The sequence below is a fragment of the Chlorocebus sabaeus genome, chromosome 18 (assembly GCF_047675955.1).
Source record: "Chlorocebus sabaeus isolate Y175 chromosome 18, mChlSab1.0.hap1, whole genome shotgun sequence".
Taxonomy (NCBI): Eukaryota; Metazoa; Chordata; class Mammalia; order Primates; family Cercopithecidae; genus Chlorocebus; species Chlorocebus sabaeus.
In genome coordinates this window covers 73,591,900-73,616,814 of record NC_132921.1, presented here as the reverse complement: position 1 = coordinate 73,616,814, position 24,915 = coordinate 73,591,900, and the positions used below count along the sequence as shown (strand labels likewise).

At 40.1% G+C, this 24,915-nt stretch overlaps 1 protein-coding gene across 7 annotated transcripts in view; it reads left to right on the top strand.

Annotated features, from left to right (window-relative positions):
- Window positions 1-24,915, top strand: part of SPIRE1 (spire type actin nucleation factor 1) — a 191,690-nt gene that overhangs the window by 132,190 nt on the left and 34,585 nt on the right. For 4 of the 7 annotated variants that reach the window (XM_037982988.2, XM_037982990.2, XM_007974722.3 and 1 more), the window contains 4 exons: window positions 5,132-5,296; window positions 15,711-15,797; window positions 17,536-17,665; window positions 24,487-24,528. In XM_037982988.2, the coding sequence (XP_037838916.1) occupies window positions 5,132-5,296; window positions 15,711-15,797; window positions 17,536-17,665; window positions 24,487-24,528 (424 nt within the window). The remainder of the gene's footprint in view (window positions 1-5,131; window positions 5,297-15,710; window positions 15,798-17,535; window positions 17,666-24,486; window positions 24,529-24,915) is intronic. The other 3 variants (XM_037982989.2, XM_007974720.3, XM_037982992.2) reach the window with 1 other exon arrangement.

The window sequence follows — 24,915 nt, the reverse complement described above, 5'->3', positions numbered from 1 at the left end:
TCAAGACCAGCCTGAACAACATAGTGAGACCCTATCACTAAAATAGGAGGATTTTTATTATTATTAAAAATAGTAATAATAAAACAATTAACCAGGCTGGTGTCATGTGCCTGTGGTCCCAGCTACTTGGGAGGCTGAGTTAGAAGGATCACTTGAGCCCAGGAGGTTGAGGCTGCGGTTAACTATGATCACACCACTGCACTCCAGCCTGGTCAACAGAGTGAGACTATCTCAAAAAAACTTTAAAAATACTCTTTATTAAGGACTGTAGTATGAATTGATATATAAATATGAATGCTTAGTCTTACATTTGAGGAAATATCTATTCCCCATTTTAAAAAGCTTTCTGGTTTTATTAAAACCACCCCCAATGCCTCTGAGAATTTTAGTGTTTTAAAATATTAATATTTCTATTTATGTTAATACCTTAACACAGTGGTCCCCAACCTTTTTGGTACCAGAGACTGGTTTTGTGGAAGACAATTTCAAGGATTGGGGGTTGAGGGGTGGTTTCAGGATGAAACTGTTCACCTCAGATCATCAGGCATTAGATTCTCAAAGGAGAATACAACCTAGATCCCTCATGTGTGCAGTTCACAGTAGGGTTTGTGCTCCTTTGAGAATCTAATGCCACTGCTGATCTTACAGGAGACAGAGCTCAGGCATAATGCTTGCTCATCCACCACTCGCTGTGCAGCTCAGTTCCTGACAGGCCACAGACCAGTACCAGTCAGTGGACTGGGGGTTGCAAACCCCTGCCTTAACATATTCTTGTGTATAAAGTTTAAGCTATGTTTTCAGGATTAAGTGTGAAACTAACGGCGTTGTACATTTATTTATCCAATGAACAGTTATCTGGATGAGGACCCTGGGAATGCAGAATAAACAATATGGAGTCTCTCTCCCAATAACACTCAGTCCTAAACAGAAGACAGATTTGTAAAACAGATAATGTGGTTTATTCACGTGACACACTTTGAGTATCTACAGTTTTTCAGGCATAGTACTAAATCCTAGTGACTCCAAAAATCTCTGCTCTCATATAAAACTTAGAGTTGGTAGGCATGACAGCCTTGGGGACAGAACAGTGAATGTTGCAGAGTGTGTTTGATTGTGGAAGTCCAAGGCCAGGCATGGTGGCTCACGCCTGTAATCTCAGCACTTTGAGAGGCTGAGGTGGGCGGATCACTTGAGGTCAGGAGTTCGAGACAAGCCTAGCCAACATGGCCAGCCATGTCTACTAAAAAATACAAAAATTAGCCGGGCGTGGTGGTGCGCACCTGTAATCCCACCTACTTGTGAGGCTGAAACAGGAGAATAGCTTGAACTTGGAGGCGGAGGTTGAGGTGAGCTGAGATCGTACCACTGCACTCCAGCCTGGGTGACAGAGGGAGACTCTGTCTCCAAAAAAAAAAAGATTGTTGAAGTCCAGGTATCAGGAGGAAGGCACATTTCAGGATTCTGACTTTTTAGGTTAAGAATGCTAGATAAATCATGCCATTATTATATGAATGGGTTGCTTTTGACCTAATAGGTTTTGTTTGTCACATTATTTTCTGTTTTATTGAGATACAGTAGATATACAGTAAGCTGCACATATGTAAAATGCATAACTTAATAAATTTTTTGACATATGTTTTGTACATATATATATATTCACCCATGAAACCATCACTGCAATCAAAATAATGAGCCTATTTACCACACCCAACGTTTCCTCATACCTTTTTGTAATCCTACCTCCTGCCTCCCTCCTCCCCAGTTTCTAGGCAACTAGTCATGTGCTTTCTGTGACTATAGATTAGTTTGCACTTTCTAGAATTTTATATAAATGTAATCATATGGTATGTACTGTTTTGGGGGTTTATTTTTATTTTTTTAGATGGAGTCTCTCTCTGTTGCCCAGGCTGGAGTGCAGTGGCGTGATCTTGGCTCATTGCAACCTCCACCATTTGGGTTCAAACAATTCTCCTGCCTCAGCCTCCTGAGTAGCTGGGATTACAGGTGCATGCCACCACGCCCAACTAATTTTTGTATTTTTAGTAGAGATGTGGTTTCACCATGTTGGTCAGGCTAGTGTCGTACTCCTGACCTCGTGATCCGCCCACTTTGGCCTCCCAAAGTGCTGGGATTACAGGTATGAGCCTCCGTGCCCAGCTGGTATGTACTGTTTTTGGTTTGGCTTCTTTCACTCTTCATAATTGTTTTGAGATTTCATCCGTGTTGTCTGTATCCGTAGAGTATTGAGAAGTATTCCATTGTGTGGATATATCGCAGTTTATCTATTCATCTGTTGCTGGTCATTTGGGTTGTTTCTTGTTTGCAATATTCTTAATTTATTGATAGTTATCTTCAATATATTTGGAACTTTCAAGACAAAACAAAAAATACTTGCCTCCGTTGTCTTAAAAGCTGGTATTGTCATTTTAGAATAACATTGATTATTGATTTTCCTTTATGTAGAATACTTGGACAGTGCTGTTCTAGGTGTATATCATCTTGGCCAATAAATTTTAAATTGGTTTTCCAGTTGTTGAAACCAGATAAATAACTTCCAGTGTTCAAAAGTTAGCAAACAGCTAGTATAAACTTAAAGTAAAAATTTAATTTCTTACTGTAAGCCACCTTCATTTGAAAACAGTGTCATGCCTGACAAGAGAAGCACTAACTCCAGAGGGAGTTATATTTCCGTAGATCACCAACTTCCTCCTCATAAGACCACTAAGTGAATTACCTAGAAAGATTAGAATGAAAAGAGCAGAGTTGAGAGAGAATTAGAATGTCTTTAGTAGCAGATTCTAGTTTCAGAATCTTCCTAATGGGATAAGGGATAAATGATAATCTCCAGGAATGCATATGATGACAGTTGTCTGTTATTTTATATAATAACTGTGACTTTAATTTCTGAAAAGTAGTACGTAAGATTTTTTAATTAAACAATTATACACACAAAACCGACTATATAACAAAGTATGGGCCAGGCATAGTGCCTCATGCCTGTAATCTCAGCACTTTGGGAGGCCAAGGTGGGTGAATCACTTGAGGTCAGGAATTCAACACCAGCCTGGCCAACATGACGAAACCTGTGTCTACTGAAAATACAAAAAATTAGCTTGGTGTAGTGGCGGGCACCTGTAATCCCAGCTACTCAGGAGACTGAGGCAAGAGAATCCCTTGAACCCGGGAGGCATAAATTACAGTGAGCCAAGATCACACCATTGCACTCCAACATGAGGCCACAAGAGCAAGACTCCATCTCAAAACAAAAAACAAAAAGAACAAAGTGTGTTTGAATCCTTTTATAAATTATAGCAAAAGCTTCTAATGTGGGTAACTGTCCCCTGTCCCCTAATTTAAAGCCCGAAGGGAGACTTTTAAAAGATGAGACGATATTTGGACTGCATCTTAAAGGAATGAATAAGAGAAGTGTGGAAGTTGGGACAAAAGCATTCCCAAGAGAGAAATACGGATATTTTAGGGATATTATTTTAGAACATCTTTAATGGCAGAATCTAAGAATCTTTGTAAATATGAATATTTTAGGAGGTGTCTAATGGTACACCATAAGTACCTCAAATCCTTTTTGGAACAAGAGGATGGGAAATGGTATGCTTTTTATATTTTTTGGTAGCTTCTCATTGTCCAAACCCAACTTTTTTTTTTTTTTTTAATTATGAATCATTATTGAGGATGTTTTGAGAAATTTAATCAGTTATTTTACATAGAAGATTCTTATGAAATATTTCACTTGATTTTACAGTAAATTAGTAGAGACAGGGTTTCACCGTGTTAGCCAGGATGGTCTTAATCTCCTGACCTCGTGATCAGCCCGCCTCAGGCTCCCAAAGTGCTGGGATTATAGGTATGAGCCACTGCACTCAGCCATGTCACTTGTTAATTTTAACAAGTTACAGGTTTTTAGCTAAATATTGTGATGCACTTCACTCAAGTAGAGACTTTGGCACATTATAGGCAGGAGAACAAAAGACTTAAAGTATAATAAGATAAATATAGATAGATTTTGTATTATTTTATGTTTTTTATTTTATTTATTTACTTATTTATTTGAGACAGAGTCTCACTCTGTTGCCCAGGCTGGAGTGCAATGGCACGATCTGGGCTCACTGCAACCTCTACTTCCTGAGTTCAGGCAATTCTCCTGCCTCAGCCTCCTGAGTGGCTGCAATTATAGGCACACACCACCACACCCAAAAAATAAAATTTTTTGTATTTTTAGTAGAGACGGAGTTTCACCATATTGGTCAGGCCAGTCTCGAACTCCTGACCTTGGGTGATCCACCTGCCTTGGCCTCCCAAAGTGCTGGGATTACAGGTGTGACCCATTGCACCCAGCCTTTTTTAGTATTTTCTATGTACAGAGCACCATCCACTGATTCTGATATTCTCAATAAGTAATAAAAGTACCACTTCTTTTATTGATAAGGAAACTACGGCTCAGAAAGGTGCAGCAACTTGCTCCATGTCAAATAGCTGGCAAGTGGCTGTCTGTCAGTCAGCTGTGACCACAGTAATACTGTGTAACTCACCACTACAAAATCACAGCTGCATAAAGCAAAAGCACTTACTAGCTCATGGGTCTCCAGATCCTCTATGGTAGCTCCACTTTACAGGTATCTCATCTTTATCCTGGGACCACAGGCTAACCCAGGCTTGACATTCTCATGGCCACAATAGAAACACAAGGGACAAGCCCATTGTACATACCCTTTTGAAGCCCTTGGTCTTATCACACCTACCACTGTTCCAGTGGCCAAGCAAATCATATAGCCAAACCCAAAGTCAGGGTGTGGGAAATGTAATCTCCTTTAGTGAGCAGAGTCACATAACGGCATAGATGCAGGAAAGCATGAAGAACCTGAGCCCTTAATGAAGCCTACCACAGTGGTGGAGCTTAGGTTTAAAGCCATGTGCCTCAGCAGGTGGAGCCTGTGGATTCTCTACTTTCTTTCCACCCATCTTTTATTAACCAAAATCTAATTTTTAAAATAGTTTTTGGTTGGTTTACTCGTTGTTTTGTAATCCAGGCTCTTCATTTATTCTGTATGACTAACTGTTTAGAAGAAACTAGTACTTTTATTCATTGATGTCTCTCTATCCTTGGTTCTTTCAGGCACGATTCTGGGTACAGGTGATGAGGGATTTGAGGAATGGGGTAAAACTCAAGAAGGTCCAAGAGCGGCAGTACAACCCTTTGCCCATTGAATATCAGCTCACCCCTTATGAGATGCTAATGGATGACATTCGCTGCAAAAGATACACCTTGCGAAAAGTGATGGTAAGTAACCAAACTGTCAGGCGGGGCGTGGTGCCCCACTCCTGTAATCCCAGCATTTTGGGAGGTTGAGGTGGGTGGATCACCTGAGGTCAGGAGTCAAGACCAGCCTGACCAACATGGTGAATCCCCGTCTCTACCAAAAAATACAAAAAGTAGTTGAGCGTGGTGGTGCACGCCTGTACTTCCATCTACTAGGGAGGCTGAGGCAGGAGAATTGCTGGAACCCAGGAGGTGGAGGTTGCAGTGACCCAAGATGGAACCACTGCACTCCAGCCTGGGCGACAGAGTGAGACCCTGTCTCAAAAAAGAAAAACAAAAAACTATTAATGGACTCAAATAGTTATTCATCCATAATTGCATTTGTTGAAAATAATTTTAATATTAAATTTTAAAAATTATTTATTTTTATACAAGTAATACTTGATCGTTGTAGAAAATTTGGAAAGCACATTAAGCTTAAAGAAGGAAAGTTACAAACATGTAATTCCATAACCCAGACAGAAATTTTGTTAACATGTTGATCAATAACCTTTAGCCTTGTTTCTATGCACTTTATTTGGGCATACTGAGTTAATATAGAATGTTTTGTTTTATTACTGGTTGTTTTGCTTAACATATCGTGATTATTTTTTTCATGTCATTATATATTCAACATTATTTCTAAATGGCTGTCTCTTTTCTAGCTTATGGCTATTTTGGAGTTTATTAAACAAATGACCTTGTATCCCTTTATAAGCAACATATCTTGGGTTTCCTTGTATGTAAATCTTTTTAAATGTCCACCATGAAATCCTTAAGTTCCTAGATGTGGAACATCTAGTTCATTAGCAAATTCTGACAGCTCTCCCTTTAAAACATACCCTGATTCTGACCACTTCCCTCCATCTCCACTTGAGAGATTTTTTTTTTTTTTTTTGAGACAGGGTCTTGCTCTGTCACCCAGGCTAAAGTGCAGTGGCACAATCACAGCTTCATTGTAGCCTCAACTTCCCAGGTTCCAGTGATCCTCCCACCTCAGCCTCCTGAGTAGCTGGGACCACAGGTGTGTGCCACCACGCCCAGCTAGTGTTTTTTATATTTTTTGTAGAGACAGAGTTTCGCCATGTTGCCCAAGCTGGTCTCAAATTCCTGACTGAGCTCAAGTGATCCACCTGCCTCCGCCTCCCAAAGTGCTGGGATTATAGGCATGAGCCATGGCACGTGGCCAAAATATCTTCTATTCCAAGCCACCATCATCTCTCATCAGACTATGACAGTAACCTCTAAGTGGCCTTCCTGCTTTCACCCTTGCCCCTTGCAATCTGTTTTTCCCAAAAACAACCAAGTAGGCTTCTTAAGTAAAAAATATGGTCATGTCACTGCTCTGCTCAGAACCTTCCACTGGCTTTTCATCACACTTGGAAGAAATTCCATGTCCTTACCGGGGCCGGCATAGCCCACACAGCTGGGTCCAGGTTACCTCTCAGACCTCATCTTCTGCTGTGCTTCCCTGCAGGGTTCTTCTTGTTCGCCACCCTGATCTCTGCCAGTGTCTCAGCAGTGCCTAGTGTGCTCCTGTAACAGAGCCTTTGCCTTGGATATTCCTTCTCTCAGGAACTCTCCTCTCCCACATAGCCGCATAATTTGCCTCCTTACTTTTCAGGCCTGTGCTCAAGTTTTCTCCCTCATTAGAAAAGTCTTCTCCATCTCTTTACTCTCGTGTTTCACTAGCTGACATTGCCATATATTTCCAGATTTATTGTCTGTCTCCCTCACAAAGACAAGAACTTAGTTATTCTCACTGTTTATCCCCTTTGACAAGAACATGGGCCTGACATGCAACGAAATACTGAATACCTTGCTCAATAAATAGTTACGGAATGGATTAATGAATTCTGTCCACATTTTTGAGGAAATTTAATCAAAGTTATTTTATGTTAGAAGGTTCTTATGAAACATCACTTTGTTTTTTGTTTTTTATTTTTGAGACAGTCTCACTCTTTTTGCCCAGGCTGAAGTGCAGTGGCGTGACCTTGGCTCATTGCAACCTCCGCCTCCCAGGTTCAAGTGATTCTCGTGCCTCAGCCTCCCAAGTAGCTGGGATTGCAGGCACGTACAACCATGCCTGGCTAATTTTTGTATTTTTAGTAGAGATGGGACTTCACCATGTTGCCCAGGCTGGTCTCAAACTCCTGACCTTAGGTGATCTGCCGACCTTGGCCTCCCAAAGTGCTGGGATTATAGGCGTGAGCCACCATGCCCAGCCATGTCACTTGGTTTGAGAGTTAAGTGGCTATTTGAGCTGCTCGTTAATTTTAATAAGCTAAACATTTCAACTAAATATCAAATCTGATTTACTTTACAGATGAGGAAACTGAAATTTAAAGATGCTCAGTAGTAACTTTCCAAGTTCAGACAGCTGGTTACAAGGCATAGCTGAGGCTCAGCCTCATTCTCTCTGACCCCAGTGCTCTGTGCTCTGTACATATTCCCCAGCTGCCCTCAGAAATACTGTGATGATGATTATTTATAACAGAAAGTTTTGCCCATTGCTTCACATCCTTATACAAATGGGTGTCCTTTGTGGCTGACCAATTTGACTGAAAGAAAATATTCTTTCATTTTTAACATCTACATTTATTTCATGCTTTTAAACATTTAAAAATCTATGCTAGCTGATTGTATTTGTTAATTTTATTTTAATTTAAAAAATATTTGTTAAGGACTTTTTATGTGCTAGACCTTATTCTGACTCTGGAAGGACATATTACAGTCTCTGTTCTCTCAAAGCTTCCACTATTTTGGGAGCCACTGATAACCTGTAGGGAAGCAACTAAGTAGGGGTTAAAAAAAACCCGACATACACAAAGACCAAGAAACATGAGAACAGCAAAAACAACTTGCCATCATTAGAGGACAGAACAGAATGCAGGAAACTGGAAACGTGAGAAGAAAAGATGACTCAGGACAGAACCCGTGCGGCCTTGGACCTGAAGTAGGGGAATCTGGCAGAATAACGACGGACAAGGCATAGCCAGAGAGAAGGCTGGAAAGACAGGGGAGGTGGAGGCGCAGCTGCAAAGAGCAGGTGGTGTTTCAGAGAGGTCGGATGAGCACTGTGAAACGGTTAACAGATTTAGCAACATAGAAATTGTTTGATCGGTTTATTAAAGTAAGAGAAACCACGTTTTATGGTAGTAGGTGAAGCAATGGTGACAGTGAGCAAGCAGTATGAGTTTCGTGGTTTTTTTCTTTCCTTTTTTTTTTTTTTAAATTTATTTATTATTATTATACTTTAAGTTGTAGGGTACATGTGCATAACGTGCAGGTTTGTTACATATGTATACTTGTGCCATGTTGGTGTGCTGCACCCATCAACTCGTCATTTACATCAGGTATAACTCCCAATGCAATCCCTCCCCCCTCCCCCCTCCCCATGACAGGCCCCGGTGTGTGATGTTCCCCTTCCCGAGTCCAAGTGATCTCATTGTTCAGTTCCCACCTGTGAGTGAGAACATGCGGTGTTTGGTTTTCTGTTCTTGTGATAGTTTGCTAAGAATGATGGTTTCCAGCTGCATCCATGTCCCTACAAAGGACACAAACTCATCCTTTTTTATGGCTGCATAGTATTCCATGGTGTATATGTGCCACATTTTCTTAATCCAATCTGTCACTGATGGACATTTGGGTTGATTCCAAGTCTTTGCTATTGTGAATAGTGCCGCAATAAACATACATGTGCATGTGTCTTTATAGCAGCATAATTTATCATCCTTTGGGTATATACCCAGTAATGGGATGGCTGGGTCATATGGTACATCTAGTTCTAGATCCTTGAGGAATCGCCATACTGTTTTCCATAATGGTTGAACTAGTTTACAATCCCACCAACAGTGTAAAAGTGTTCCTATTTCTCCACATCCTCTCCAGCACCTGTTGTTTCCTGACTTTTTAATGATCGCCATTCTAACTGGTGTGAGATGGTATCTCATTGTGGTTTTGATTTGCATTTCTCTGATGGCCAGTGATGATGAGCATTTTTTCATGTGTCTGTTGGCTGTATGAATGTCTTCTTTTGAGAAATGTCTGTTCATATCCTTTGCCCACTTTTTGATGGGGTTGTTTGTTTTTTTCTTGTAAATTTGCTTGAGTTCTTTGTAGGTTCTGGATATTAGCCCTTTGTCAGATGAGTAGATTGCAAAAATTTTCTCCCATTCTGTAGGTTGCCTGTTCACTCTGATGGTAGTTTCTTTTGCTGTGCAGAAGCTCTTTAGTTTAATGAGATCCCATTTGTCAATTTTGGCTTTTGCTGCCGTTGCTTTTGGTGTTTTAGACATGAAGTCTTTGCCCATGCCTATGTCCTGAATGGTACTACCTAGGTTTTCCTCTAGGATTTTTATGGTATTAGGTCTAACATTTAAGTCTCTAATCCATCTTGAATTAATTTTCGTATAAGGAGTAAGGAAAGGATCCAGTTTCAGCTTTCTACTTATGGCTAGCCAATTTTCCCAGCACCATTTATTAAATAGGGAATCCTTTCCCCATTTCTTGTTTCTCTCAGGTTTGTCAAAGATCAGATGGCTGTAGATGTGTGGTATTATTTCTGAGGACTCTGTTCTGTTCCATTGGTCTATATCTCTGTTTTGGTACCAGTACCATGCTGTTTTGGTTATTGTAGCCTTGTAGTATAGTTTGAAGTCAGGTAGCGTGATGCCTCCAGCTTTGTTCTTTTGACTTAGGATTGTCTTGGAGATGCGGGCTCTTTTTTGGTTCCATATGAACTTTAAAGCAGTTTTTTCCAATTCTGTGAAGAAACTCATTGGTAGCTTGATGGGGATGGCATTGAATCTATAAATAACCTTGGGCAGTATGGCTATTTTCACAATATTGATTCTTCCTATCCATGAGCATGGTATGTTCTTCCATTTGTTTGTGTCCTCTTTTATTTCACTGAGCAGTGGTTTGTAGTTCTCCTTGAAGAGGTCCTTTACATCCCTTGTAAGTTGGATTCCTAGGTATTTTATTCTCTTTGAAGCAATTGTGAATGGAAGTTCATTCATGATTTGGCTCTCTGTTTGTCTGTTACTGGTGTATAAGAATGCACAGCCAATATCATACTGAATGGGCAAAAACTGGAAAAATTCCCTTTGAAAACTGGCACAAGACAGGGATGCCCTCTCTCACCGCTCCTATTCAACATAGTGTTGGAAGTTCTGGCTAGGGCAATTAGGCAAGAGAAAGAAATCAAGGGTATTCAGTTAGGAAAAGAAGAAGTCAAATTGTCCCTGTTTGCAGATGACATGATTGTATATTTAGAAAACCCCATTGTCTCAGCCCAAAATCTCCTTAAGCTGATAAGCAACTTCAGCAAAGTCTCAGGATACAAAATTAATGTGCAAAAATCACAAGCATTTTTTTTTTTTTTTTTTTTTTTTTTTTTGAGACTCTGTCGCCCGGGCTGGAGTACGGTGTCGCGATCTAGGCTCACTGCAAGCCCCGCCTCCCAGGTTTACGCCATTCTCCTGCTTCAGCCTCCCGAGTAGCTGGGACTGCAAGCGCCGCCACCTCGCCCGGCTAGTGTTTTGTATTTTTTAGTAGAGACGGGGTTTCACCGTGTTAGCCAGGATGGGCTCGATCTCCTGACCTCGTGATCCACCCGTCTCGGCCTCCCAAAGTGCTGGGATTACAGGCTTGAGCCACCGCGCCCGGCAAGTTTCTTTTAAGCAGTGTTTAAAAGAAGATGAAAGATAGCATCTGGAGGAACACACAGGGCATTTTCTCTTTTTTTGAGACGGAGTCTCGCTCTGTCGCCCAGGCTGGAGTGCAATGGCGTGATCTCTGCTCACTGCAACCTCCGCCTCCCGGGTTCAAGCCATTGTACTGCCTCCACCTCCCAAGTAGCTGGGATTACAGGCATGCACCACCACACGCAGCTAATTTTGTATTTTTAGTAGAGATGGGGTTTCTCCATGTTGGTGAGGCTGGTCTTGAACTCCCAACCTCAGGTGATCTGCCCTTCTTGGCCTCCCAAAGTGCTGGGATTACAGGCGTGAGCCACCATGCCCAGCGAGGTACTTTACTCCTTCTTATGGCTGTACAGATGTATCATATTTTGTTTATTCATGACCCAAATAGACATTTGGGTTCTTTCCAGTTGGATTCTTTCATTTTCACTAGCATAAGTAGTGCTGCATTGTATAGTAGTGTACACATTTTTGTTTGAATACCTGTTTTCAGTTATCTGGAGTACGTACCTGGGAATGGAGTGACTGGATCATATAGTAATTCTATGTTTGGCTTATTGAGAAAGTACCAAACTGTGTTCCACAGCAGTTGCACCAATTAATATTCCCACTAGCAATGTATGAGGGGCCCACTTTCTCCCATCCTTGCCAACACTTGCTATTGTTCATTTTGTTTTTAATTATGACTCCCCTAACAGTGTGACACGATATCTCATTGTGGTTTTGATTTGCATTTCCCTGATGACTTACAATGTCATACATGTTTTCATGTGCTTGTGGACCATTTGTATATTTTGGAGAAATGTCTGTTCAGATTTTGAATTCATTTTTTAAAATGTTAATTTAGATTTGGGTGTGCATGTGCCTGTTTGTTACATAGGTATATTGCATGCTGGTGGAGATTGGGTTTCTAGCGTACCCATCACCTAAGTAGTGAACATTGTACATGATAGGTAACTTTTCAACCCTGACCCCCCTCCCAACCTCCCCACTTTTGGAGTTCTCCAGTGTCTACTATTTCCATCTTTGCGTCCATATGTACCCGTTATTAGCTTCCACTTATAAGTGAGAACATGCAGTATTTGGTTTTCTGTTTCTAAATCGGTTCACTTAGGATAATGGCCTTCAGCTCCGTCCATGTTGCTACAAGAGACATGATTTCATTCTTTTTATAAGGCTGTGTTGTACTCATTTTTTAATTGGATTGTTTGTATTTTTGCTGTTAAGTTGTAAGAGTTCTTTATATATTCTGGATAGTGGACCCCTGACAGATACATAATTTGCAAGTATAGAAAAACACCCATTCTGTAGACTGTCTTTTCACTCTCTTGATAGTATCCTTTGATGCACAAAAGGGTTTAATTTTGCTGAAATACAGTTTATCTATTTTTTCTTCTGTTGCTTGTGATTTTGGTGTCATATCTAAGAATTCATTACCAAATTCAGTTCATGAAGATTTTCCCTTATGTTCTAACCTGAGACACTTATAAATAGTTTTAGCTCTTATATTTAGGTCTTTGATCAGTTTTTTTAGTTAATTTATATATATGGTGTGAGGTAAGGGTCAAACATTATTCTCTGTCAGAATTCCAATGACAATTTTTTTTTGGGCAGAAATGGAAAAATTGATTCTAAAATTCTTACAGAATCTCAAGGAATTACAAATAATCAAAACAATCTTGAAAAAGAAAAAGTTGGTGGGCTTGCACATCCCCATTTTATAACTTACAACAAAGCTGTAGTAGTCAAAACAGTGTAGGATATAAAAACAGAATTCACAGTACAAAAACAAACTCATACACCTATGTTCAATCCATTTACAACAAGGGTGCTGAGACCGTTAAATAGAGAAAGAATAGGTCTTTTCACCAATTGATATTGGGACAACTAGGTATCAACATACAAAGAATAATGTTTGGCCCTAACCTCACACTTCTTGAAATTTCATTAAGGGACCAATATCAATCACTAAACTGTAAGTTGGTTTTGTAGATTATTAGCTGTGGTCTTACCCCATCATTAATGGTTCTGTTTCATTTACGATAAAAATAAAAGGCCAGACACAATGACTCATGCCTGCAATCCAACACTTTGTGGGAGGCCAAGGTAGGAAGATTGCTTGAGCCCAGGAGTTTGAGAGTAGCCCGGGCAACTTAGTGAGACCCCATCTCCATATAAATAAATAAATAAATAAATAAATAAATAAATAGGCAGGGTGCAGTCGCTCACACCAATAATCCCAACACTGGGAGGCCAAGCGCTGGGATCGCTTGAGCCTAAACATTCAAGGCCAGCCTAAGCAACATAGACCCCCATCTCTACAAATAATTAAAAACTAGCTGGGGATGGTGGTTCACACCTGTAGTCCCAGCTACTCAGGAGGCTGAGGTGGAGGGATCACTTGAACCTGGGAAGTCAAGACAGCTGTGAGCACGCCACTGCACTCCAACCCGAGTGATAGAACAAGACCGTGTCGCAAAGAAAGAAAATTATTTCAGAAACAAGATTGAGTACAGGGTAGACATTTTAAATTTTTCAAAGGAGATCATTTTATGTATTAGAATTTTTTTGTTGGGCCGGGCGCCCTGACGCACGCCTGAAATCCCAGCACTTTGGGAGGCTGAGGTGAGCAGATCACCTGAGGTCAGGACCAGCCTGGCCGACTTTGTGAAACCCTGTCTCTACTGAGTAAAATACAAAAAAGCTTTTTATTTGTTTCAGGCATTGTTGCTCAAAAATAATACCAAGTTTCTATAACTGATCTTATTTACTTAAGCATCTACTATTTGTGTTCATCCAGGAATCATTTCTCATTTCACTTCAGAGAGCTTGTTTTCTTATAGGAAAATAATTTCACTGAGCCAGCAGCAGAATGGTTTTCACACAACCACTTCTCCTTATACAGGTTTAGCATCACAAACCTGAATATCTGAAGTGCTCCAGCAAACTTTCTGGGGGCCAGTATGATACTCAAAAGACATTCTCATTGGAACATTTCAGATTTTTTGATAAGTATAATGTAAATATTCAAAAATCTGAAACACTCTGGTCCCAAGCATTTGGATAAGGGAGCTTCCTCCACCCGTACGTCATGACTTAGGTCCATAATGGCCTGCTGCCTCCCTCAGGAGCATTGTCCCACATCTGTAACTGGGACCCAGGATACAGCTTCTGACTACCGAGGAGACTACAGTTAATATGCTTGTTTTGGGAATGGAACATATAGCCTTGGCCTCAGTTAATCCATTCTCATTCCTGCTCTTAGGATACAAAGAAAGCATGTGAAAATTAGCCAGAAAGATACATGTTATTCAGGAGTAGTGAGTAATGTAAAAGCCTGATTAAATTGTTTTATAAAATAAGGGTTTTTTTTAAATCTACATAATATGAAATCCACAAGTAGTGGGTGGTGCCATGTTAGGCCACTGGTTCTACTTCTCAGTCACCCTCGTTAAACTAGCAGTCATATGCCTGGTTTGGCTCAAGCAGCAGCAGTTATTCCTGAAGCTTGCTGTGGGCCGTCTTGCCCTCATTCAGGGCTGGGGGAGAGGGAGGACCAGCACAGGGAGGAAGAGGAGAGTGGATGTTGAGTTGGCCCCAGCAGGCTTGCCACACACTCTGAACTCAATATGGTGGTCACGTCTGGGGAAGGCACTGGGCATGGGAGTGACCATTGAGGTTCTATTTTGTTCAAACAAGACCAGGAAACAAATAGGACAAACTGGTCATGACTGTGCTTTCTAAGTGGTCAGAATGGGAATTTAAGTTGTTACTTCTTGTGGTTTTCTGGGTTTAAAAAAAAAAATTCTAAAAAAAATGGTTTTTAACACATTGCTTTAAAAAGAGAGGACATTCGAGTACAATCAGAGTCAGACTGGTCCTCCACAATAGCTCTTCTACTTAAAAGTTTTGTGGATGTAGGCAGATGTCCTCTGCTCTGCACTTGAGTTTCATTTACAAAGTGTGAATCTTATCCCTGGTTTTTTTCTATTACCTAGGTTTTTGTGGGGTTTTTTTGGTTGTTGTCGTTTGTTGTTTTTGTTTTGTTTTGTTTTTGTTTTTTTGAGACGGAGTCTCGCTCTGTTGCCTAGGCTGGAGCGCAGTAGCACAATCTCAGCTCACAGCAACCTCTTCCTCCTGGGTTCAAGCTATTCTCCTGCCTCAGCTTCCCAAGTAGCTGGGATTACAGGTGCCTGCTACCACGCCCAGCTAATTTTTGTATTTTTGATAGAGACAGGGTTTCACCATGTTGGCCAGGCTGGTCTCAAACTCCCGACCTCAGGCGATCCACCTCCCTTGGCCTCCCAAAGTGCTGGGATTACAGGCATGAGCCACTGTGCCCGGCCTACCTACATTTTTTACAAGGAGGAAAATAAGAGGTAAAAGTTTTTTTAATCATAAAATACTTAATAAGTTCAAGTATTATTTATTCCATTTACATTCATAATTTTAGAAACTTTTTGTTGAAATTTCCGAAAGTGATAGAATTAAAGTAACTTGGATTTTCTTCAATTTCAGAGTTTTTCCTCTGAATCACTCAGCCATTTCCTCCCCACTTTATTGATTTGAAATGTATCCTTGATAATTACACTTCACTAATTTTGTGGCATACTTGAGATAACAGCTATACCCAGAAATTCATGAGAGTCTTAGATAGTCACATGAATCTTCTACTTTTTGTCTCCTTTTAGGTGAATGGTGATATTCCCCCTCGGTTAAAAAAGAGTGCTCATGAAATCATCCTCGACTTCATCAGATCCAGACCTCCTTTAAATCCAGTATGTAATTCGACATAGTTCTCTAGACTGGAGATACCATAATGAATTATTCTACTCTAGGGTTGAGTCATCTCTAGAACTCAGCTTTCCTAGGTGGTTTTTCCTCTGAGCGTTTTATTCTAAAGATGAAGCCCAGCTGTAAATTATATTCTTTTTGTTTTTGAGACAGTCTCACTGTGTCACCCAGGCAGAGTGGTCATGGTAGGATGGTAGGTCATGGTAGAGTAGAAAGACCTTGGACCATATGAACCTGGACTTGAACACTGGCTTTACAATTTAGCAGCCACACGTCTCTGAGGGAGCTCATCAGCCTCCCAGGGCCTTTATTTTCTCAGTTATAAAATGAAGATAATAACAATCTAAGAAGGTTATGGTGGGTTACTAAAAAATGTTAGTTTTAAAAACAGTAAAGTGGGATGTTCACAGCACTTTGGGAGGTGGCTCACACCTGTAATCCCAGCACTTCGGAAGACCAGGATGGGAAGATTGCTTGGGTCCAGGAATTCAAAACCAGCCTGGGCAACATAGAGAGACCCTGTCTCTACAAAGAAATTAAAGGAAAAAAAAATTAGCTGTGTGCAGTGGCACACACCTGTTGTCCCAGCTACTCAGGAGGCTGAGGTAGAAGGATCACTTGAGTGTAGGAGGTCAAGACCACAGTAAGCCATGATTGTGCCTGCACTCCAGCCTGGGTAACAGAGCAAGACCCTGTCTCAAAAACAAAAAACACACAAAAAACAGCAGTAGTAATAGCCTGCACTGCAATTGATTACCTATCACGCTAGCATATAGGGAACATAATAACTGCTTAAAATTAGTTGAGCAAGCCAGGCTCAGTGGCATGTGCCTGGAATCCCAACCACTTGGGAGGCTGAGGCAGAAGGACCCCTTGAGCTTAGACATTCAAAGGTGTAGCCAGGCACAGTGGCTCATGCCTGTAATCCCAGCACTTTGGGAGACTGAGGAGGGTGGATCACTTGAGATCAGGAGATCGAGACCAGTCTGACTGACATGGTGAAACCCCATCTCTACTAAAAATACAATAATTAGCTAGGCATGTTGGCACGCACCTGTAATGCCAGCTACTCGGGAGGCTGAGGCACGAGAATCGCTTGAACCCGGGAAGCAGAGGTTGCAGTGAGCTGAGATTGCACCACTGCACTCCAGCCTGGGCAATAGAGTGAGACCCCTTCTATAAGCATAAAATAGAATTTGAGCGGCTGGGCGCGGTGGCTCACGCCTGTAATCCCAGCACTTTGGGAGGCCGAGGCGGGCGAATCACAGGGTCAGGAGATTGAGACTATCCTGGCTAACACGGTGAAACCCCGTCTCTACTAAAAATCCAAAAAATTAGCCGGGTGTGGTGGCGGGCACCTGTAGTCCCAGCTACTCGAGAGGCTAAGGCAGGAGCATGGCCTGAACCCGGGAGGCAGAGCTTGCAGTGAGCTGAGATTGCACCACAGCACTCCAGCCTGGGCAACAGAGCCAGACTCTGTCTCAAAACAATAAAAATAAATAAAAATAAAATAAAATTTGAGCATGTATAACCAAATCACTCTGATATCCAGTAAGCTCCCTATTGCTTTAGGAACCTTAATATTTAGTGACTTGAAAGTAGTCTTTTATCAAGCAGTGTTTCAATCAATGAAATGTAGTTTATAATACTGTACTGTATGACTGGACTTCAGTAAAAATTACATAATTACTCAAGTCTTTAGCCATTTTTCTTACTTTCGAGGTCTCAGCCAGAAAACTGAAACCAACTCCACCACGGCCACGGAGCCTCCATGAAAGAATATTAGAAGAAATTAAAGCAGAAAGAAAGCTGCGGCCTGTCTCACCAGAGGAGATTAGACGTAGCAGATTAGGTGAGTCTGCTGCTTCCTGTACTCAATCTAGAGTCATCCCCTGGGAAAAGGATCTTTATACACCCAGTCCTATTAACGTAAAGAGTTCTCATTCCTTGTTCATTTGTCTGTATCTCACTCACTCGTTCTCACTCTCACTCTCTCACATACATACCCCCTCACACTTACTTAAAATTGATAGGGTGGGAGATCCTTCCCCCTCTCTAATATTGAACTATATGAGAACATCATGCCATAATTGAAAGAGCTCTGCCAGTCTCTAGACTGAGGTTTTAGCAAAGTTTCTTTACCTCTCTGAGCATCATTTTCTTCATTGGCAGAAGGGGGATAAAAATTCCTCTTAACCTACATTATGACTTTTATGTAAGAATTAAATAGGATTATGGTAAAAATACTTTATAAATTGTATTGCGTATACAAAGATAAGGTATTATATTTTAGAAATATAGATGACAGATATATAGTTTTACCTTATGTTTCTTTATTATGGGTTTAAAGATATGGTATTATGTCATGAAAGCATGTTATTACCTGATAACCACTTAACTTATTTCTAAACTTCCTTTATAGTTATTATTTTTTATTTTTTAGTATATACTATAAGCACATACTAATTTTGATTTATAGAAAGGCCGTATTATAAGATGTTTGTAAACATTTTTGTTTATACGACTGTCTTTCCGTTTGTAAGACTAAAAATGCCCAAAGAAACCAGAGAAACTGCCTTTAGGAAAACAGTCTATAGTGATACCTTAACAGGAAAGGATCTGGTTCTGTGACTCCCACTCTGCTAGCTTTCTCCTCTGATCTCTTCTTCTGCCTCTTTCAGACTCTTGGACTTTTAAGTTTCTATCCTGGGTTCTGTTCTCCCTGAGCAACCATACCCTCTTCCATGGTTTTTGTTTCTGACTCCTTCCAGCTCACAGTCTACATTGCAGGTCTCTAAAAATTCAGACTCATACGTCCAGCTGTCTGCTAGATAGAGCCTTCTCATATCCTACAAGCAAGACAAACCCAACATGTCCACAAGTGAACTCATCCTGTCTCTCCCCAAACCATCTCATTTTGTTTTCCCAATGTAGAAACCTTAACATAATCTTTGACTCTTACCTGATGGCCAACTCCTGTTGATTTTACTTTCTCTGGATCTTTCTCATCTTCCACTCTTCTCAACCCAACAGCCACTATCTTAGCTGAGGTTGTCATCTGTCGCAGCAGCCCTGACTCTCCTCTTGCTTCCAGTCTTGAACTCTCCCACCACTCCATATTGATTTTTCTTGTTTAATCCTGGCCCTTCTGTTTTGTGACCTTTGTGATGACAGGGCCCATGTCTGTCTTGTTCGTTGTTGTGTCCATAGTACAGCACTGGGCTGTACAGAGTACTCTCATGGGTTGAAATAATTAAATGTACTTTCTGGTGACAAAGCTTCAGAGTGGATCACTTGAGCCCAGGAGATCAAGGCTGTAGTGAGCTGTGATTGCACCACTCCACTCTAGCCTAGGTGATAGCAAGAAAGAAAAACAAAAAAAATCAGTTGACTGTATATATGTGGGTTCATTCCTGGACTCTTTGTTCTGTTCCACTGTTGTTTGCCAGTACCATGCTGTTTTTTTTATTGTAACTTTATAATATATTGTAAGATCAGGAAGTGTGATGTCTCCGGCTTTGTTATTCTTTCTCAAGATTGGTTGGCTATTCATTGTCTTTTGTGGTTCCATAGGAATTTTAGGATTATCTTCTATTTCTGTAAAAAATACCATTAGGATTTTTGTGGGGATTCTGTTGGATCTGTATATAGCTTTGGGTAGTATTCACATGTTAACAGTAAGTCTTTCAATTCATGAACATTATTCTTCCATTTATTTCTGTCTTGTACTTTTTGTGTATAAATCTTTTACCTCCTTAATTAAATTTACTCCTAGATATTTTATTCTTTTTGGTGGTGATGTCAATGGGATTGTTTTTCTAATCTCCTTGATAGTTTGTTAGAGATAGAAAACTCCATAAATTTTTTTTTCAATACACTATCTACAAGATCATGTCATCTGCAAACAGGGATACTTTTATTACTTTCTTTCCAGTTGGATGCCTTTTATTTCTTTTTTTGCCTAATTGCTCTGGCTAGAACTACCAGTACTATGTTGAATATAGAAGTGGTCATCTTTGCCTTGTTCTTGATTTTAGAGGAAAAGCTTTCAGTTTTTCCCTGTTGAGTGTGATGTTAGCTGTCAGCTTTCCATATGTGGCCTTTATTATGTTAAGGTAATTTCCTTCTGTTCCTAATTTGTTGAGTGTTTTTATTACGAAAAGGTGTTGAATTTTGTCACATGCTTTCTCTGCATTCGGAATGATCATGTGATTTGTATTCTTTATTCTATTATGGTGGTATATCGTGTTAATTGATTTTCAGGTCTTAAGCTATCCTTACATCCCAGGGATAAATCCCACTTGGTCATGATGTATGATCCTTTTATTGTGCTGATGGATTCAGTTGGCTAGTATTTTCTTCAGAATTTTGAATCTATATTCATTAAGGATTTTAGCCTGTACTTTTGGGGGTTTTGGCCTCGTAAAACAAAATTAGAAGTGTTCTCTCGGCTGGGCGCGGTGGCCCAAGCCTGTAATCTCAGCACTTTGGGAGGCCGAGACGGGCGGATCACGAGGTCAAGAGATCAAGACCATCCTGGCTAACATGGTGAAACCCCGTCTCTACTCAAAAATAAAAAAAACTAGCCGGGCGGGGTGGCGGGCGCCTGTAGTCCCAGCTACTCGGGAGGCTGAGGCAGGAGAATGGTGTAAACCCGGGAGGCAGAGCTTGCAGTGAACTGAGATCCGGCCACTGCACTCCATTCTAGCCTGGGTGACAGAGCGAGACTCCGTCTCAAAAAAAAAAAAAAAAAAAAAGTGTTCTCTCGTCTTCAGTGTTTTGAAAGAGCTTGAGAGGGATTGGCATTAATTCTTCATTCAGTATTTGGTAGAATTCACCAGTGAATCCTTCTGGTCCTAGGCCTTTGCTGGGGAGCTTTTTGATTAGTGATTCGATCTCTCATAGCAAGCCTTTGTCACATACATATTCTTCAGTTTCACTTTTTAAAATTATATGTAGTTGCTAATGGAAATGCTACTTTAGAATAATTAAATATCATTTTTATGTTAAGTATGTCTTTATTTTAACCTTGACAGTTGGTATTTCACAACAACCAGAATTGAGCTGTTATAGAAAGATACTGTTCTGTAAGAGTGTTACTTCTAGAATTCTGAGTTCAAATTGATATTAAACCCTAATTGTAAAGTAAGGGATTTTGGTCATTTTTTCCTACAGAGCTACATTGGTTCTTACTATACAGTTTTGCTTTGGGGAATTCAGTTATGATAATATCGGCAGAATTAACTTGAAGAAAAGTTTCCCTAAATATTTGTATCACTTTTCCCCTACATGTAATTGCAAGTAGGAGCTCACTGCAGCAATGGCAAAAATGTCTGAATGTTTAAAGAAGAAAATGTTACCCATAATGACAACAGCCAGAGGCATCCACTGTGAATTTACTTGTGCATTACAAAATGAGGATGAAAACTGTATATACAGTACTCTGTTCTCTGCATCTAATGTTTTATTTGGCATGACCATCTTCCTATGTCATTAAATATGACTCCAAATATGATTTATAAGGTTGTGATCTCCTAACAGATGGCTACTTGGTTTTATTTACCTATTTTCCTGATTTGCTGGCTTTTTCCATTTTTTCCTAGTAAGTCTGAAATTACTATTCTTGTACATCAGTCTTTGTTCATGTCTCTGATTATTTTCTTTCTTCTAAACATCTTAATTGACATGATCCTCAATTTTTATTCTCTTTTTGGTATAGAGATTGGAAAATATATAAATGTCAATCTCCCAAGAAATAATTGCATCCCCTTCTTAACACAGTAGTCAACCTTATTTCAAAAGATATATTAATGTGCTAGAGAAAAAGAGAGCAGAATAAGAAGATACTAGAGAAGATGGAAGAGTGCTGTGGCAATATGTAATACTTTATTTGCTTTACATAATTAGGAAAATCTAGAGTAGGTAATATAGGAGTTTAGAAGTACAGGTTTTTGAATGGTGAGTGGAAGTTTTTTTTTTCTTTTTAGAATACTTTTCTGAGATAAGTTCAAGGAAGATTATTTTTGTCAACACAAAATCCCTAACCAATCTCCTGTGAGATAACTAAAACACAGTAAAATGCCTTTTAAAACATACATCCTAACTTACACATTAGGATAAAGACATTCAGTGAGGCATTGCTTTGGCTCCAGCAGTTTTGGAGAATATGGGCAGTCCTGGTAGATTTCGTTTTTGGAATGGAAAACAAAGACTATGCTTTGTTGGAGAGGAAGGGAAGAATGGCCAATGGATATCTGAAGTCCTGTGCTTCAGTGTCTGATGTGGTGGTTTCTGAACAATCCTAGGAAGGCTGAGGAGCCTGGGTCACAGGAAAGATGTTCTCTCTTTGAGGCACTCTTCTAAAGGCACTGGTAAGAGCTTTGGACCACAGCAGTGAAAATAGATAATCTTCATTGTCCTGAATCATCGCATCTCTGCAGTAACCATTTTAACAGCTTTACTGAGCTATATGGCATTGATATACCATAAAGTTCACTCATTTAAAGTATACAATTTAGTGGTTATTATATGCAATAAATTTTAAAAGTAGCGTGCTTCAACAGGAAATACATAATAATTTCATTTTTAAGAAATGATGGGCTGGGCACAGTGGCTCACGCCTGTAATCCCAGCACTTTGGGAGGCCAAGGTGGGCGGATCATGAGGTCAGAGTTCAAGACCATCCTGGCCAACATGATGAAAAACCCCATCTCTACTAAAACAGCAGTCAGCTGGGCCTAGTGGCAGGCACCTGTAATCCCAGCTACTCAGGAGACTGAGGCAGGAGAGTCGCTTGAAGGCTGTAGTGGCTGAGACTGCACCACTGCAGCCCCTGCATTCCAGCCTGGCAGCAGAGTGAGACTCTGGCTCAAAAAACAGAGAGAGAATTACAGCAGCCTTCTTCTATCTGAGGGGAGATATAGTCCAGGACCCCCATGGATAGTACCAAACTCTATGTGAGACTCTGGCTCAAAAAAACAGAGAGAATTACAGCAGTCTTCTTTTATCTGAGGGGGGATATAGTCCAAGACCCCCATGGATACTACCAAACTCTATGTGAGACTCTGGCTCAAAAAACAGAGAGAGAATTACAGCAGTCTTCTTTTATCTGAGGGGAGATAGATTCCAAGACCCCGAGTAGACGCTTGAAACCATGGATAGTACCAAACTCTATGTGAGACTCTGGCTCAAAAAACAGAGAGAGAATTACAGTGGCCTTCTTTTATCTGAGGGGAGATACATTCCAAGACCCCCATGGATAGTACCAAACTCTATGTGAGACTCTGGCTCAAAAAAAAAAAGAGAATTACAGTAGTCTTCTTTTATCTGAGGGGAGATAGATTCCAAGACCCCGAGTAGACGCTTGAAACCATGGATAGTACCAAACTCTATATATGCTATGTTTTTTCCTTTACATGCATACCTGTGAAAAAGTTTATTTTATAAAATAGGCTCAGTAAGAGATTCACAATTACTAATAATAAAATAGAAAAAGTAATATTCAGGAAACATGCAATTTAAAACTTATGAATTGGCTGGGCATGATGGCTTACGCCTGTAATTGCAACATTTTGGGAGGCCGAGGCATGGTCAGCTGAGATCAGGAGTTCGAGACCAGCCTGACCAATATGGAAAAACCCTGTCTCTACCAAAAATACAAAAATTAGCCGGGCATGGTGGTGGGCACCTGTAATCCTAGCTACTCAGGAGGCTGAGGCGCAAGAATCACTTGAACCTGGGAGGCGGAGGTTGCGGTGAGCTGAGATCACACCACTGCCCTCCAGCCTGGGCAACAGAGCGAGACTCCATTTCAAAATAAATAAATCAATCTTATGAATTATTTCTGGGATTTTTCATGTGATATTTTTGGATCATGAGTAACGGAAACCATGGAAAGTGAAACTACGATAAGGAAGGACTACTATTTTCAGTTTTTACTGTGTGTCAAGCACTATTCTAAGCACCCTTTTTACATGAAGTTATTTAATCTTTATAACAATTCCGTAAGATAGGATTATTCTCATTTTACAGATGAAGTAACTACAGCACAGAGAGGTTAAGTAACTTGCCTGGGGTCACACTGCCAGTAAGTGGCAGAGCTGAGGTTCAAACTCAGGCAGTCTGACCGTCCTTCAACTACTAGGTTATACGGTCTACAGTAGGTAGTTTATTGACACATAGTGGTGATACTGCTGAGCTAACTGAACTGAGAATTTTTTACAAACTGTTTCGCCTTTATTCCGAGAGCCAAATTTTCATCCTGACATAAATTATTGAAGGATAGATTTAGTCTGAAATTTTAAAGATGTTATATGTTCCCCAAAATCATGTTTTAAAATGTGACTTTTAAAAAAATCTGTATTTAAGTCAGAAATCCTATTCTGTGATTATTTAAAATGTTTGTATTTTTATCATGCTTTCATTTTTAACTTGTTTTTAAAAAAGTTACTTTTTCCTTTTATTGTTCCTCCATTTCAAGTCTTAGTGATGTAATTGAAACTAAGACTCTTGCATGGTTTTAATATATTTGAGATTTTCATTCACTAGCGTCTGCCTTAGAGTCTGACATGTAGCCACTGAGGGTCTTCATTAATCCGTTCCCTTTTTTGTCCTCCTTGTATATTCCTAACAGCTGAATTATTTTCTTTTTATTGTTTGTTTTCTTTTTTTCAGCAATGCGGCCACTTAGCATGTCTTACAGTTTTGACTTGTCAGGTAAAAAAAACAAAAACGCTTTTACACCTGACGTGGCTTTTGTGGTTTCTGTGAAATACATTTCATTCATCTGCTTGTTCAAACATGTTAAAAAAGAAAATGGAAAGGCTTCTTCTAAGCCGTGGTCAGTAAAATAAAACATTCTGCTTATTTGAAAGCAATATACGTAAAAAAGATACAAGACTACAGTAAATCTGTTTTCTCCCAAGCAGTTTTGGAAGAACCATCACACCATACTCATGGTTCTAGAAAATGGTGCCCATCTTATGGTGGCTGTCACTGCCCAGGCTCTTCTAGAGCAATGAGGTTAAAGCCTACAGCAGACCTTTGCCCTAAGAGAATAGAAAAAAATTTCGTAGAAACAAAATTCTGATGCATCTACTTCCT